The sequence below is a fragment of the Somniosus microcephalus genome, chromosome 1 (genome assembly GCF_052327205.1).
Source record: "Somniosus microcephalus isolate GS21.2 chromosome 1, FLI_Smic_1.0, whole genome shotgun sequence".
Taxonomy (NCBI): Eukaryota; Metazoa; Chordata; class Chondrichthyes; order Squaliformes; family Somniosidae; genus Somniosus; species Somniosus microcephalus.
The window spans coordinates 379056018-379073114 of record NC_140987.1 but is presented as its reverse complement, the minus strand read 5'-3'; the positions used below and the strand labels follow the sequence as shown (position 1 = coordinate 379073114).

General features: G+C 41.5%; 1 protein-coding gene across 4 annotated transcripts in view; it reads right to left on the bottom strand.

Annotated features, from left to right (window-relative positions):
* The window catches only part of LOC147125018 (transmembrane protein 33-like), a 189118-nt gene that overhangs the window by 154869 nt on the left and 17152 nt on the right, over positions 1-17097 (bottom strand). For all 4 annotated transcript variants that reach the window (XM_085996094.1, XM_085996090.1, XM_085996087.1 and 1 more), the window contains exons 3-5: positions 13739-13833; positions 6287-6474; positions 2117-2184 (exon numbers count right to left, since the gene is read on the bottom strand). In XM_085996094.1, the coding sequence (XP_085852220.1) occupies positions 2117-2184; positions 6287-6474; positions 13739-13833 (351 nt within the window). The remainder of the gene's footprint in view (positions 1-2116; positions 2185-6286; positions 6475-13738; positions 13834-17097) is intronic.

The following is a 17097-nucleotide window of genomic DNA, read 5'->3' as shown; positions in this document are numbered from 1 at the left end:
GGTGCTCCAAGGCCTGGTGGCATTGGCTGGGTCCTGAGGATTGACAGGTTATGCAGCACACAACAACGAAGTGGGAGACTCGCTCAGGCGAGTACTGCAGGGCTCCTCCAGAATGGTCCAGACAGCGGAACCGTTGCTTGAGCACGCTGATTGTGTGCCCAACAATGTTCCTGGTAGCTTGATGGCTCTCGTTGTACTGCAGCTCAGCAGGGGTGTTGGGCGTACGGAGCGGTGTCATCAGCCAGGTGCACAGTGGATATCCCTTGTCCCTGAGAAGCCAACCACCCGGGTGATGAAGAGTTCTGCCACAGTAGCCTAGCGCAGGATGAATGCATCGTGGCTGCTGCCAGGATAGTGGGCATTGACAGCAAGTATCAGCTGTCTGTGGTCACAGACCATCTGAACGTTTAAGGAATGGAAGCCCTTTCGGTTGCGGAAATCCTCAGCATTCTCATGCGGAGCACGCAAAGCCACATGCGTGCAGTCAATGGCGCCCTGCACCATGGGGAAGCCCGCTATCCTAGCAAAGCCCATTGAGCGTTCTTGCTGCTTGTCCGGGGTCATGGGGAAAGAGATGTACTCTCGTCTCCTTTTATAGAGGGCACTTGTGACCTGACGGATGCAGCAATGCACCGCGAACTGGGAGATATTGGTGATGTCCCCAGTAGCTGATTGAAATGAGCCAGTGGCATAAAAGTTCAGAGCCACTGTAATCTTCACTGCCACCGACAGAGACGTCCTGCTCCTCAGTTGAGGCTGCAGATCTGGCTGCAGCAGGTGGCAGAGCTCAGTGACCACCTCCTTGCTGAAGCGCAGCCTTCGCAAACACTGCTCCTCAGACACATTAATGTAGGAGAATTGTTGGCGAAATACCCTGGGAGGGTAACGTCTCCTGTTGGCCCTCCTCCATCTGGCCATGATTGCCACTCTCTCTCTGCGTCTCTGTGCCCTCCGAATCTGATGGCGCAGGACGATGCCCCCATTCATTGCAGCCCCCATGGTATCTTAGCAATCAAAGTAATGAAGGTCAAAAACCAAAGTACCTGCAAAGTTATGGTCAGAAGCCAAAACTATTTCAGACAGCGTTAACTCAATGCAGAAGTCTCTCTGTCTCTCTCTCTCTCTCTCTCAGAACGAGTGGTGCAAAAATGTCTACCACAGAAAAAGCCAGGAAGAGGCCCCCTTTAAATAGTGCGCCCCCCCACAGCGACTGGGTAGTGTTCCAGTCTACCTGTCGTTGGTAGCGCCAGGCGGAAAGGAGGGGGGCGCCACTCAATTTCCGTTCCGGGGCACCCCAAGGGCGTTGCACGCTCGAATGACGTCAAGATCTGCGTGCGCTGAAGATCGGGCGGTATTGTTTAGCGCCGCCGCAAAATGTCCGGTCAATTCCGCGAGAGGCGCAGATATCACCTCGCCCGGGCGCTAGTTGCTTTGCGCCCCATTCGCGCCCTCTTAAGGCGCTAACGGGAGGCGCAAACCAACTGAATTTTTCCCCCCATGAACTCTATTCCCAGCATGGCAGTTTGAGAATTTGAATTCTGTTTCATAAAAAAAATCTGGAACTACAAAGCTGGTACCAGTAAAAGTGACCACGAAGCTGTCAGATTGTTGTTAAAAACCCAACTCGTTCACTAATGTCCTTTAGGAAAGGAAACCTGCCGTCCTTACCTGGTATGGCCTATATGTGACGCCAGTCCCACCAACGTGGTTGATTCTTAACTGCCCTCTGAAGGGGCCTAGCAAGCCAATCAGTTGCATCAAACCACTACAATGCAGTGGTTCAAGAAGGTGGTCTACCACCACCTTCCCAAGTGAAACTGGGGATAAGCAATAAATCTGGCCTTGCCAGCAAGGCCCACATCCTGAGAGTAAATAAAAACACACCACTGCCCATCTGACAGGGCCGATAATTCATTCCTAACCAATTGATAAGAGACAAAACTTCCTACTAGGTACAACTACACAACATATTAAATGTTATCTTCATTCATTATGGAAACAAAATATAGCCATTTACAATAAATTTAAGTTTCAAATGTACATTTAACCATGCAAACTTATCTGCATTCAGCAATGTAAAGGGTTATAAGAAAGTGCATGAGAAAACAAAACTTACATCTAAGATTTTCCTGGTGTAAGCTGTTGCATGAAGCAGAGAAAATACTGCCACTGGTACCAAGCATACTGTGTAAATCTGGATAAGGAAAAGTTTTAGAAACACAAGTCAAAGAAATCAGATAAAGGTCCATGTCATTGGACCGTGAGAAAATTTCAATTGAGCTCATTCGCTGGAGATACAACTATCCTGGGAGAAAGAATACTTTGTGACTTTTAATTCGTTGGTCTACATTCATGAAGCTACTAAAATGGTGCCAATTATGCTTGATCTGAGGCCAGTCGTTAGTTATTAATTGACATTCGCAAGGAACAGGGCTGTCACTACATCAAATTCTCCAAGATGCCTTACTTAACCTCTACCCGCATCCTACCAAATCTGTCCAGGCTAAATTCAAACTTACAGGAAAGCTCAAAAAGTTAAAGAACAATATTCCAATCTCATTATACCACCAGTATATTATCTATAGATGCCACAACTCATATTTTGTTTGCAGATGGGTGAACATCTTTTGCAAACCCAGGAAAACTAATTAATGTAGTTTACAACCATTAACCATTTGTCACCATCAGAAGTGTTTGTCTTTATTTCATTAGAACATTAATCCTTATTATAACTGTGTGTTAATGGAGACACAGGAGAAACAATCTCTTTTCCTTGTCCCCAATTTCCTCCCTTCTTTCATTGCTGCCAATTCTTACTGAGGTATGGTTCCACAGGACCTAGCAGCCTTCCAGTACATAGGGACAGGAGTAGGCCATTTAGCTGCTCGAGCCTGTTCCGCCATTCAATGGGATCATAGCTGATCTGTGACCCAACTCCATATACCCACCTTTGCCCCATATCCCGCAATACCTTTAGTTAACAAAAATCAATCAATCTCAGATTTAAAAATTAATTGACCTAGCATCAACTGCAGTTCGCGGAAGAGAGTTTTCCAAAGTTCTACCATCCTTTGCGTGTATTTCCTAACTTCACTCCTGAAAGATCTAGCTCTAATATTTAGGTTATGTCCCCTAGTCCTAGACACCCCGACCAGCGGAAGTAGTTTCTCTTTATCTACCCTATCAGTACCCCTTAATATCTTGAAAACTTCAATCAAATCAACACTTAACCTTCTAAATTCCATGGAATACAACCTTAGTAATCTCTCCTTGTCTAAGTCATCAGTCTGCGTGTTGTGATCTAGCCAATAAATGTTGGCAGGCTATTTTACAGAGGGGTTCATCGTGTGCTCCTCCAACATCCATACATGCACAGTTTCCAGCAGGAGTTACTGGATAACGAGTAGTAGCTGGATCCCTGATTTTTCTCTCTCAAACCCAAAATCACTCTGAGGCCAATGGTAGCACTCCATTTGCTGCCCCGATCACAACCCCGATAGTCCTGTCTCCCCAGCCCCGATCATGGCCCGGAGCCTTCAGCCTCTACCGACTGCGGCCTCCTGCCATTTGATTGCGCCCCCCTCCGCCAGCCAGGTTGTCAATTTGGGCAGTTGTCAGGCTGGAATTTGCAAAAGATTATTTAAATAAGGCCCTGCCATTAAGATTGCAGGGCCTTCACGCCCCTGGCCTTGCCACGCTACTGCACTCCCTCGCACACTGCCCACTAATAATCGGGGCCATTGTCTTTGCTCATTTTTTTTTTTTTAATTAAAGACTTTTAATGCACAACTCGGCTTGGATTTTTTTTGTATGGGGGCTTCAAAGTTTTAGTGTCAGGAGTTCTGATTATTAGCAAAAGGAGGACTGGGATCTCTAGCCAGGGAGAAGGAGGGTTTGGATCTCCAGCAGTGGGGATGGGGGCTGGAATTCTGTTGTGTCCTACTCCAGGGTTGTGCCATGTAGATTTGGTTTCTTGTCCTAAAAGGTTGGACATCCCTGTCCTGGGCCATTGAGGGTACTGGCAAGAAACAATTTCTCAAAACATACAGATCTATGAAGTACACATACAAGATCTGGATTGGTGTAGACTTTGATCAAGAAAATCAGCCATCACCAACTGTTTATGGCAATATAGCATTTTTACAATTTTCATTTTAAAATCCCATCCTTTACCCCAATAGCACTCTTTGTTTCCTTGACAGCCAGAGTGTCATTCATGCTATTGATTCCACATAACTGTAACCAATGCCACACTAATTGATTAGCTGGTCAATTGAACAATTCACATCAACGTGAAACAGTTTCACCTAGACACAAATATAGTGTAATTCAGAGGCAAGTCAACAAATCCAGTTTAAGGAAGCAGTGTGAGGCCACCTCCAGGACACACTCGCGGCTTTGTCGTGACACCTGCTGCAGTATAATCACAACTTGTCCAAACCAAAGTTTAAAAATAGCACCCAGCTGGTCCACTTAATTACAGAGAATTTTAAACATTTCAGTTTTTAACTGGGGAAATCAGCTCTTTGATATTAAGACTGAAGCACCATACGGATGCCAATAAGTGCCGTGGGGGCTTGCCGGGGAATGCTGGCCTACCACCTGTGCTGCTCTATAGAGGCACCAGTCGGAGACTGATCCACAACTTTAGGTTTCCCTCTCTATAAGGCACTGCACCTGGTGGTTCAATGGAGAACATACAGAATTTGTCACAATTAAGGCTGGTAGATTTCCATTCACACACACCCCCGAACTGCAATGCAATGGCATCTACTTCTGTATTATTAGATCACCGTTCTACTTTATTTGTATGTATTTGTATGTAAATATTACTTTTCCTTACCTCTCCTGTTTCTTTCTTACTCATCACTGTCATTTGTCTGTCTGCTGGTCACTGCCTATCACTGTTACATATTTTCTTGCTTTCCTGTTTTCTCTGGCCTGGTGTATCTTTTATATGTAGTTCTTCATTGACATCTGCTCCTGATTTCTGTTTTCTGCTGAGAACCCACTTACTGTTCTCTCTTTCCTCATTGTTTTCAGACTGATGGGCAGAATGAAATTAGGAAACATCAGTAAATTATTTATAGAAGGCTGTAATATATATAGAATCCTACACTTGAGTTTTCAGTGTAGAACAGCCCAATTTTGTTTATCTCCTATCCCAATCTATTTATAAAAAAAGTAGTCATTTGATTTAGAAATTCACTTGAACCAAATCTAGTTTTTAAAAAAAACTTAAACTATCTCAAGATTACTGAAGTGAACAGAACTCTGTTTTTAGTATATATTTTCTTTGACTTATCTTAGTTTAATGATTGTAGGGAGAATTACAATGTGGCACCAGTAACTTTAGACAGTATCAGCAATTCTCCTGTGAAATGGGTAATCTGTGATCTGGAGTACAGTTGTGATGATTAGCTGTTAAGATGCAACGGTGTTTAACCTGGCCTGTCCTTTTAAGATCACTACTCAGGTATTTCCCGTGGGAACATGAGCAAATCCAGGATATTGTAAATTTTTCAGATCACTTACCTATTGCACCTACTTGTAAACTTATGGCTTGAGCTCAGAAGAACCTAATTCAAAACGATTTACATCTGTAACTTTAAAGTGTGATGGACACATGCTAGATCTATCACTATTATAAGCCACACACGATAGTAGATTTCACTACGTAACTTTAAAAAAAATTCAGAATTATAGCAAGTTATTTTTTCATAACTTCTGTTAATTGTTGGAATATTGCTTTACAAGTGTTGATATAAAAGGAAATAGCTTAGTGGAGTGATAGAACCCAATAGTATGAGAATTAAAATATCAACTGACACAATTGTCAGGCTGTGTCAATTACAGTTCAACTATGTAAATAACTTAATTCCCTCACAATGTGCAGTGGTATATGATGAAAAAATAACTTAACCAAATAGAAGACATGGCAGGTACACTCGTTAGTGAATTTACAATACTATTAGAGAACAGAAAATACCAAAAAGTTGTGATTTTTTTACTGTTACAAATTTCACTGAAAGTGTGGCCATTTTACAAACACTTGGGTGACTCATCAGGAAAGCCTCCAGGATTACACTCTATAAATTTATTGGACATAATCGGGTAGGAGGAGGGAAGAAAAAAAAAATCAGAGGGCTACGATAGATTATTTCCTTCAGCAAGACCTTATAGGTCCCCAGATTTCCTCTTTTAAAATGCAGTAAATCTTGCCATAAGATCTGATTACAGTCATAAAAATGATTTAGTTTACACAATAAAGCAGAGTGAAGGATACAGGTAATGGGATAGGATGTAATAAAGATGAGTGAGTACAGCAGATAGTGGCAGCTGTCCTCCAAGAGTGCCTGTGTGACATAAGCTCTGCTGAACTGGAATCTGGGCAGCCTCTGATGGAGCCGGCAAGCACTGGTCAGGGCATTAGCCAGTAATGCTCTCTGATAGAAATGTCCACCTTCAGCAACTCTATGGACAAGAAACACAGACACACAACATTCAGCTTCTTTATATTCATCGACAACCGATAAAGATGTGCCATTGAACTGTGGTACTAGGCAGGGGACGTACAAGGTGGGAAAAAAAAAAGTTACCATTACTTATTAAAGTTTATGGTTTTTACCGTTATTCATTTTGTTGAATTTTGTATAACTTACATTTTCCTTTCTTTAATAGTCAACTGGGGGCTTGACATGTAGAAACTTGTCACCATTATTTGCAATTAAAGCTACTGAGAAATCAATACCAGAGTTTCTTTTTGCCAAAAATAGAAAGATATCCATCCCACTAACTTAAGTCCAGAGAGCTCAAGTGCAGGTTAACAGAGCCGAGGTGGGGGTTTAACCAGCTAAAACTGTGCAGCTCACCAGAGCAGATCACTGATAAGCTTCCCACTCACTTGTCCAGATAGGAGCACACAATCCATTTGGGGTCTGGCCTACAGAGTTATCTGCAGCAAAGTGAAAACAATACTAGCCCTCAGTGACAAGTCTACGTCTTCAGGTTCCACTCGTGAGCTAAGCTAGTTGCTCAATTACTAACGGTGCCCTGGAATACTGTAACGTTGCCTGGCTCAGTTATCGTATTACCAATTCTGCCATGGAGGATTGGCTTGGTTCTGAACTTCCATTGCTAGGTCTGTCAACTTGCACCCAACCCTGCCCTCTCCCCAAGACAGTCACCACTTGGTTGTTAGATCACTGGCAAACTCAAGTTTGAGCCTGCGCTGGGCATACAGCAAGTACTAGGAGCGCCTCACAAGCAGCACGGTGAGCAGTGCAAATTGCCATAGAACAGATAGGTGCATTGCCACCATCCTCCTGACCATAGCATGAACACATGCCATATCCTATCTCCAGTGGTGGAACCACATTAAATATGAGCTGCAGCAGCAGCTGCTTGCCTCTCTGCATCCCAATCATGGTAAGCACTCAGCCCTGGAAATATGAATGCAGGTTCTCATACCTGGCATCTGGTCAATGCTCTCCAATGTCTATCTCAAAATGTCTTAATCAGCTGTATGACAGTTGTCTGCCTTCAGCATGGTGGAAGAGCCTATATTGAGCAGCTTGCATCACACCTGCTACGTTGATGTTCTAGATGATGAAGTCCAATGCCACATGATCAGGTTTACTGATCACCAGCTGCTTAGTCCAGGTCCTCCTCTGAAGTGCTTTGGCAAAGAGGTGTACCCTCCACGAGGCTGACTTCATCCTCTGTGGTACTCAGTTACAGGTCAGAGTGTTCCCTTCTTGCACCTACTTCCCATTTTTGCCACATCGATTTCACAGCTTGGTCCCAGATTTTGCATATATGCCCAAGGAACTTATTCTGTTGCATGCCTAAAATTCCTGAACCATGAAGGAAAGCACTTTGGACATATCTTGAATGCAATGAGCTTAGCCTGCATTGGCACTATACAGTCATTAAAGACGAGAAAGAACAAAGCGCCCATAGCATCTTCTCAGTGCAGTCCCAGAGAACAGTGTCCAGGCTGAAGTTTGCATCAATCCAGACCCCCAGATATTCATATGAACCAACAATTGAACAGTTGCGCCTTGAATCTTTCAATCACTATCATTGAGATCCCCTTTGGAAGGCCAAAATGCTATGCTTCGCAGTCGGCTGTCTACTGGTAATAAAACATCTATCTATAATAATATATTGTACATGTGTGCACTTCCTGTCAGCATTTTTGTTATATATTCAAATGTACACTTCTATCATGAAAAAGTACCTGTGTAGATTTGTCACCCTCTAATTACACATTTCACCCTGAAGTGCTACAGTGCCAGCCTGCCGGGGGGGGGTGGCAAGTTTACATAGACAGTTTCCATTATAAATGTGAACACAGGAATTTATATTATAAAAATAAGGGCAGATGTGTGATTTTAAAGTCAGAACTGAATTACATCTCTGTATCCTGGCCCAATTATCCCCTATGATTCTGGAAGGTACCTGCAGAGATGGACCTCATTCATTTCACTTATAATAATGCTATATGGATTTTAACTAAGAAAAATTAATCTGATATAACAAATGAAAAACAAGAACAATGTGTACATGCTTCTACTTGCAATACCGTTGATTTTTGCACCCTATTTACTTCTATTCCCATTTACTTTTGATTTTGTTTCATTCTAGATTGGTTTCACATCAGGGGATACTAACTGGAAACTGAAAATAGGTTTTGAAATTATACCACGGGGTACAAACATTAAGTACTTAATGCATTCATCTGAAATTCTGTTGTCCACTATTTTAGCAAAGACTTTAAGCACTTTAAATATAGGTTAATGCCCTCCACTAAAAGAGAGGAATTTTAGGCAAATGCATTAAGTATTTGTACAGTAATATCCCACTGTGTAATGTCAAGGCTACAGTCTCACTGTCGCCTTTTAAATAAGTTTTCAAGTTTTTGTAATGGCATTCTGTTCTGTTATTTTCTATTTTTATCATTTTTGTTTAAAAAGAGGAACCGCTGACTAAAACAGGGAACTTACTTGGAGTTACTATTCCTAATGTGGTGAATTATCAGCAGCAGTTACAATCTTTAAGGGCATTTGATCGATCTGGTCATTTCAATTATGTGCAATAGAAACATAGAAGATAGGAGCAGGAGTAGGCCATTCGGCCCCTCGAGCCTGCTCCGCCATTCAATGCGACCATGGCTGATCATCCAAATTCAGTACCCGGTCCCTGCTTTCTCCCCATACCCCTTGATCCCTTTAGCCTTAAGAAATATATCCAACTCCTTTTTGAATATATTTAATGAACTGGCCTCCACCGCCTTCTGTGGTAGAGTGTTCCACAGGTTCACCACTCTCTGGGTGAAGAAATTCCTCCTCATTTCTGTCCTAAATGGCCTACCCTTTATCCTTAGACTGTGTCCCCTGGTTCTGGACTCCCCGACCATTGGGAACATCCTTCCAGCTTCTAGTCTGTCCAGTCCTGTCAGATTTTTATAAGTTTCAATGAGATCACCTCTCATTCTTCTAAGCTCCAGCGAGTACAAGCCCAATCGACCCAATCTCTCCTCATACGTCATTCCTGCCATCCTAGGTATCAGCCTGGTGAATCTTCGCTGAACTCCTTCCATGGCAAGAACATCCTTCCTCAGATAAGGCTACCAAAACCGCACACAATACTTGAGATGTGGTCTCACCAAGGCCCTGTACAACTGCAGCAAGACATCCTTGTTCCTGTACTCAAACCCTCTCGCTACGAAGGCCAACATACCATTTGCCTTCTTAATCGCCTGCTGCACCTGCATGCTTACCTTCAGCGACTGGTGCACAAGGACACCCAGGTCTCGTTGCACTTCCCCTTCTCCCAATCTATTGCCATTTAGATAATAATCTGCCTTCCTGTTTTTGCCACCAAAGTGGACAACCTCACATTTATCCATGTTATATTGCATCTGCCATGTTTCTGCCCAATCACCCAACATGTCCAAATCATCCTGGAGTTTCTCGACATCCTCCTCACAGCACACACGCCCACCCAGCTTTGTGTTGTCTGCAAATTTGGAGATATTACATCTAGTTCCCTTGTCTAGATCATTAATATATATTGTGAATAGCTGGGGTCCAAGGACTGATCCCTGTGGTACCCCACTAGTCACTGCCTGCCACTTGGAAAAGGACCTGTTTATTCCAACTCTTTGCTTTCTGTCTGCCAACCAGTTCTCTATCCAAGTCAATACCTTGCCCCCAATCCCATGTGCCTTAACTTTACACGCTAATCTCTTATGCAGGACCTTATCGAAGGCCTTCTGAAAGTCCAGATACACCACATCCACTGGTTCTCCCTTATCTATTTTACCAGTTACATCCTCAAAAAATTCCAGTAGATTAGTCAAGCACGATTTACCTTTTGTGAATCCATGTTGACTTTGTCCGATCCTGTCACTGTTTTCCAAGTGCTTTGCTATTACATCTTTTATAATGGACTCTAGCATTTTCCCCACTACCGATGTCAGACTTAACGGTCTGTAATTCCCCGTTTTCTCTCTACCACCTTTTTTGAATAGTGGGGTAACATTAGCTACCCTCCAATCCATGGGTACTGTTCCAGTTCCATCAAATGCTGGAAGATGATTAGTAATGCAACTACTATTTCTAGGGCCACTTCCTTAAGTACCCTAGGATGTAGATTATCAGGCCCTGGGGATTTATCGGCCTTCAATCCCATCAATTTCCCTAACACTATTTCCCTACAAATACTGATTTCTTTCAGTTCCTCCCTTTCATCAGACCCTATGTTCCCCGACATCTCTGGGAGGTTATTTGTTTCCTCCTTTGTGAAGACACAACCAAAATATGTATTTAGTTGGTCAGCCATTTCTTTGTTCCCCATTATAAATTCCCCTGATTCTGACTGCAAGGGACCTACGCTTGACTTCACCAATCTTTTTGTCTTCACATATCTATAAAAGCTTTTACAGTCAGTTTTTATGTTCCCTGCAAGCTTACTCTCATTCTATTTTCCCCTTCTTAATTAATCCCTTTGTCCTCCTTTATTGAATCCTAAATTGCTCCCAATCCTCAGGATTATTGCTTTTTCTGGCCAATTTATATGTCCGCTCCTTGGATCTTATGCTATCCCTAATTTCCCTTGTTAGCCACGGTTGAGTCACCTTTTTTGTTTTATTTTTGTGCCAAACTGGGATGAACAAATTCTGTAGCTCATCCATGCGGTCTTTGAATGTTTGCCATTGCCTATCCACCGTCAACCCTTTGAGTGACATTCCCCAATCAATCCTACCCAACTCGCGCCTCAGACCATCGTTGTTTCCTTTATTTAAATTTAGGACCCTAGTCTCCGAGTCAACTACTTCATTCTCCATCTTAAATGAAGAATTCAATCATATTATGATCGCTCCGACCCAAGGGGCCTCGTACAACAAGATTGCTAATTAATCCTTTCTCGTTACATAATACCCAGTCTAAGATGGCCTGATCTCTGGTTGGTTCCTCGACATATTGGCCCAGGAAACCATCCCGTAAACACTCTAGGAATTCCTCCTCTACAATATTGTTACTAATTTGATTAGCCCAATCTATATGTAGATTAAAGTCACCCATGATGACTGCTGTGTCCTTATTGCACACTTCTTTAATTTCCCTTTTAATGCCATCCCCAACCTTCGCTTTACTGTTTGGAGGTCTATATACCACTCCCACAAACGTTTTCCGCCCCTTGGTATTTCTCAATTCTACCCATACAGATTCCACATCATCAGAGCCAATATCCTTCCTTACAATTGTGTTAATCCCTCCTTTAAACAGTAATGCTATCCCACCTCCCTTTCCTTTTTGCTTATCTTTCCTGAATATCGAATACCCCTGGATGTTGAGTTCCCAGCCTTGGCCATCCTTGAGCCACGTTTCCGTAATCCCAACCAAATGATATTCGTTTACCTCTATTTGCGCAGCCAATTCCTCCACCTTATTACGAATGCTTCTCGCATTAAGACACAAAGCCTTCAGGCTTGCTTTTTTTTTTTTTATATAAACGCTCTTCGACCTATTAGAATTATTATTTACTGTGGCAATAATTTAATTCCCTCACGTGAAACTATTATCAATACATTGAGAAGTTAGGTTTCAAAATGGGGTTCTTGATGGAGGAGGATTCACTAATTCATCTGTTGAATTATTTTGTAAAATCTCAAGAAGCTTAATTATTATTTAACCATTAGACTGCTAGAAGAGCAGGGAAATTCCAGTTTCCTGCTTGAGCCTTTTAAAAAAAAAAGTAACTTTCAGCTCAACACACTACAATGCTGAAACAACCACTAATGTAGCAATAAAAGTATTGAAACATCGGGAGCAGTTTTATTATTCTATAAACTCATTAAGCACTTGTATACAAGTTTTCCATGGCATAATTTCAGGACCATGCAATTAGTTACTTCTGCTGGAATAACATTTTTGGAGGCAGGGCGTCCCTGCAAAAATAATCAGTTCTACAACGTTATAGTGTGAAATGAGAGCAGTCCATGGAACCAGAGACATTTTCAGCTAATGATGAAACTCTTAAAAATTTGGTGCAAATACATTCAAGCCTTCACTAATAAAAAATCATAAGATACAATTTGACATGATCTGCCATTCGATTCCATCGCATTGTACTAATTGATCAAACTTGAACTAAACTTGACTTAATCTTCTGACACTTATACACAAGGATAATCAGGATGTAGTGAAAGAGGAACTCTTATATTAAAAATACCAAAATATTAGCAGAGGTGTAAAAATATTTTAACAGTTCACTCATTTATATAAACCTGTACTAAAAATCAATTACTCCATAGAAATGCCTAATGTTGAGTGCCAGTTTTTGATTAGGAATAAAGCAATGAGGTGCTAAACTTAAAAAAAGGATCACAGAGCGCACAACAAAAGTAAGCAATCAGTTGGGAGAATACAGCTCAGGATAGGGGCCAAAACAGCAGTGAGGGCACGCAGAGCAAAATATTACTCTGGTCTGACTAGTTTTCAAAATATGACCTTGCCACAGAACATCAAAAAAGTTTGAGAATCTTCCGTCACACTGTGTTGTCACAAAATGGCAGTGATTGCTATTTTGGATCATAATGTACATTTTCAAAACAAGGCAGTTTCAGAAATTAAGACCAAATATAAACCAGGTTTGGCTCTGGGTCTATCAGAACATCGATTGCTAACCTTCAAATTATGTAAACATTGACAACATTCAATAGGGTACTGTAACTCATTTAAAAAAAAAATTAAATTAGGGTCTAGATCTTTTGGTCAGTTAAGCCACAGCACAACCTTTTCCAAGAAATAAATGATGCATTAGATGTTGCAGTCAACTTAAGCATTTCTACGTTCGCATGAATTTTCTCAATATTTTGCCTGTACACACATATCTAATACAGGTTGAGCGTCACAAATCTGGAGTTCCGGAATCCGGAACGATTGGGGGCAGGGGTCCGGAATCCATAAAATGTTCCGGAATCTGGACACCGAGGGAGGTTTACCAAAAACCGGAAATAGCGCAACCTGGGCCCAGGCATTTCCGGACTCGGTACGTGTTTCTGATGTCCGAAGTCTAGAAATATCGCAACCTGGGCTCGGGCGTTTCCGGACATCAGAAACACATTCTGAAGTCCAGAAAAACTCGAAAACCGGCTCAGCCTCGGTCCCGAGGTTGCCAGATTCGGGACGCTCAACCTGTATTACAATCATTGTAAAAATCTACTTACCCAAAGATGGGAAACAGAAAAAAGAATGTTGACACCAGTGTAAATAATCGAAGCAGCCACATGATAGATTCGGTCTTGTTGCTCATCATGAATTGCTTTTTTCAATTATGGGGCAAGAAAGAAAGAAAAGAGTATTAGTATAAAAGGAACAATTTAGAATAGGCACTGCATATTTAGGAGGGGTAGTACTGAGTGGGGTGCCCCAGGAATCAATATTGGGAGCACTACTGTTTCTCATTTACATCAATGACCTGGACTCAGAAGTTCAATACAAATTGGTCAGCCTAGCAGACGATACTAAAGTAGGAGGGGCAGTGGAATTGAAGCAAGCCGCTCAGATACTGCAGAATGAGCTGGACAAAATAGGTAAGTGAGAACAACTTCAGATGACATTTAATACAGACAAATGGAAAGTACTACACATAGGAAGGAAAATGGGTAACACTTGTACTGCACGAATGGTATTGAAATAGGTAAAGATGAAGTTGAAAGAGACCTGGGAATCGCAGTAGACTTGATGCTTAGTCTGTCTAATCAATGCAGAGCAGCAATCAAAGTCATTAGAATGGTCAACCAAATAGCCAAAACACTTGAATAGAAGTCAGGGGAAACCACGATCAAAGTGTTCAAATAACTGAAACACAAGTGAGACATTCAAGCTCTGGAGGTGGTGCAAAGAAGAGCCACAAGGTTTTTCCTCAGTCTTAAAAGTTTCAGTTATGGAGAAAGACTGGAGAAATCTAGGTTCTTTAGCCTTGAAAGGTGACATCTGAGAGGTGTTCTTACAGAGGTGCACAAGATTGTAAATGGCAGAGAAAAAATAAATGTGGAATACTCTTTTAAATTAAATTGTACGAGTAGGATGAAGGATCACAAGATGAACTATTAAAAAGTAAATTTAGAACTCTATTATTAAGTTTCTCTTCACAGAGTGAAGAAGAAATGGAATGGTCTCCTAGATTGGTTCTGCAATGGGGGACTTTAGGGTCATTCTGCATGGGTGAAGAAAGAGCCAAATGGCTTTCCTGATCGATAATTATCTTGTGATTTTTGTAACCTCCCTTTTCCTGTCCGATATCAGGTCAAATTACAAAATCCAGATGCAATAACGGCAGAAAAGAACTCTTAACAGAAAAATTCAAATGAGAATCTTCCTCCCTGCCTCAAATAAAAGATGGCTGAGGCAATGTTGAAAGCTTTAACATACTTCCTGCAATTTGCATTCTTGTGGTTTATGGCAGCTAAAGTCTGCACTTTCCTTGTAACAAACTCCATGATACCTAATTTTGTCTAAATAAAACAGAGGGTGCTAGTCCATGTAGTGAAGTTATTCCAATCATATGGTCTAATAACACATCAGTTCAAATTCTGTGGCTAGATTATAGCAGGCTGAAAGTTCCTTTCATTCCAGTTTTTAAAAAACTTGTCAAAAGAAAAATAATATCCTCACTTAGAATTTGCACCACTCTACATATTTTCTACAGAATAGCATTTTGAGAACATAAAATCTGGAATACAGACGACATTGATGAACAGCTTTACGCTCATGGTTTAGGATGTCATCTGAACCCTTTGTTAGGTTACTGCTTTGTCAAACAGCTTATTTGTCTACCAATATATACATTTTACACACACCTGGTAGCTGTTTAACCTTCAACTGCCAAAGTATTTCCCCCCCCTCTACATCTGAATTAGCAATACAAATTTTCATAGTCACCAAAGCAATTGCAGATTGCACTCTTGGTTTGCACTCACAGCTTTGGAAGAAGTACAACAACTATACAATCTCATTTCTTTTTACTAAGATAAATTTTATTTATTGAGCTGGAATTTCCAGGATCAGACAGAAAATTCCTCCCATCTTGCAGACAACAGTTTACGTTGAAATTTCCTGAGAATCTCATTAGCATACGGCAGAACATAAAAACCGGCATAACATCAGCAGAAATCAGTGTGTGCAATTGGGCCCAGGAAAAGTATGGAAGCTATGCCTTCTTGTAGAAAACACAGAGCAGGTCTCAGTAAGGAGAAATGTTAAAAATTAACCTTAAAAACCCCCACCAGAATTAATAACTTCGAATCCTGCTGTGCCTATAATTTGGGTGTAAATTTGCATTCATTCAGAATTGGTGTAAATGCATAAGAATTGTATTCTCTGTTCTTTTGCATGAAGAGTGGAGTTATGTTAATAAGCTAACGGGTTTTGCCCGATGTAACTCGGGATTGGCACAAATGATCGAGGAAATTCACGTATAGCGATGTTTTGGCGTAAAACTGTCGCAAATCAGTTATGTGTAAATTTCTGTGGGGGGGGGGGGGGGGGGGAGCGCAACTTCACTCTTACGCCCTAGTCACGTCGAGACATTCCTGGAAATTCCAGGCCATTCTACTTTATTGTCTTCCTCCAGATTCAATTATTTTTCTGGCTTATTTTTACATCCTCTCATTAAATTTTTACTAAGTTCTTTAATGAGTTTGTTTTCTTTCCTCTGTTTCTTTATAATTTCTTCTCCATTTGTCTCTATTTTGTGCTTTAAGTGCCTCTCACTCACTGGCAATTGTTTTTTCCCCCAAGTCGGTCTATTTTAATTGGAGGGTTACCCTTCGGAGACTACAATCGCAGTAATGCTGTGCTACTACCACTTATTTCCCTGATCAGTTCAGGCTTACTTAAGTTGACACAGACTGCAAGAGAAATTCTATCCGATACAATTAAGGGCACTGCAGTCACAAGGATATGAGCCCAAATGCAATGCTGTGCCATAACTGTTAAAAGCAGCAGTTCCAACAGGGTTATTGTTTTCCTCGTTAACGAATAAAAATTGCAAGAGAAAGCAGCCCCAGCAAAATATACATTTACCGTAATTAGAATTTAAAATATAAGAACATTTCATGGGAGCTATTTTATGTTTTGCACTATTACAATCTGAAGGTCACACCAGTGCAGGGCAGAGGATTGTAGCTTTTTAAAAAGCAGAAGTCTCCTAAATATAGATCAGGCTGCAGAGTGTTTGGGAATTACATACAAGAGGACCTGTGTCACATTCTAACTGACTGCTAGTTAGCGAGCAACACTGGAAAAGGCCTGGGAGCAGCTCATCTTCTCTACTGGGGAGACGGGGAGTAATGCAAGACTTTAAAAAGAAACACAAGGGGGACAGCTTGGCAGCAATGACTCAGTCAGTAATTTTGCTGCCCAATGTGTGAAACAGTCATACAAAATGAAAAGCCCCAGCTTAAGTCCCCAGTCTACAGTAAGTTAGCTGATTTCAGCTATGGTGGCAGTAGGGGGGCATTACAATTTACCTGAGCTAGGGTGGGGAAAATTCAGCCAATACTCCAAATTCTAATCACTGTCT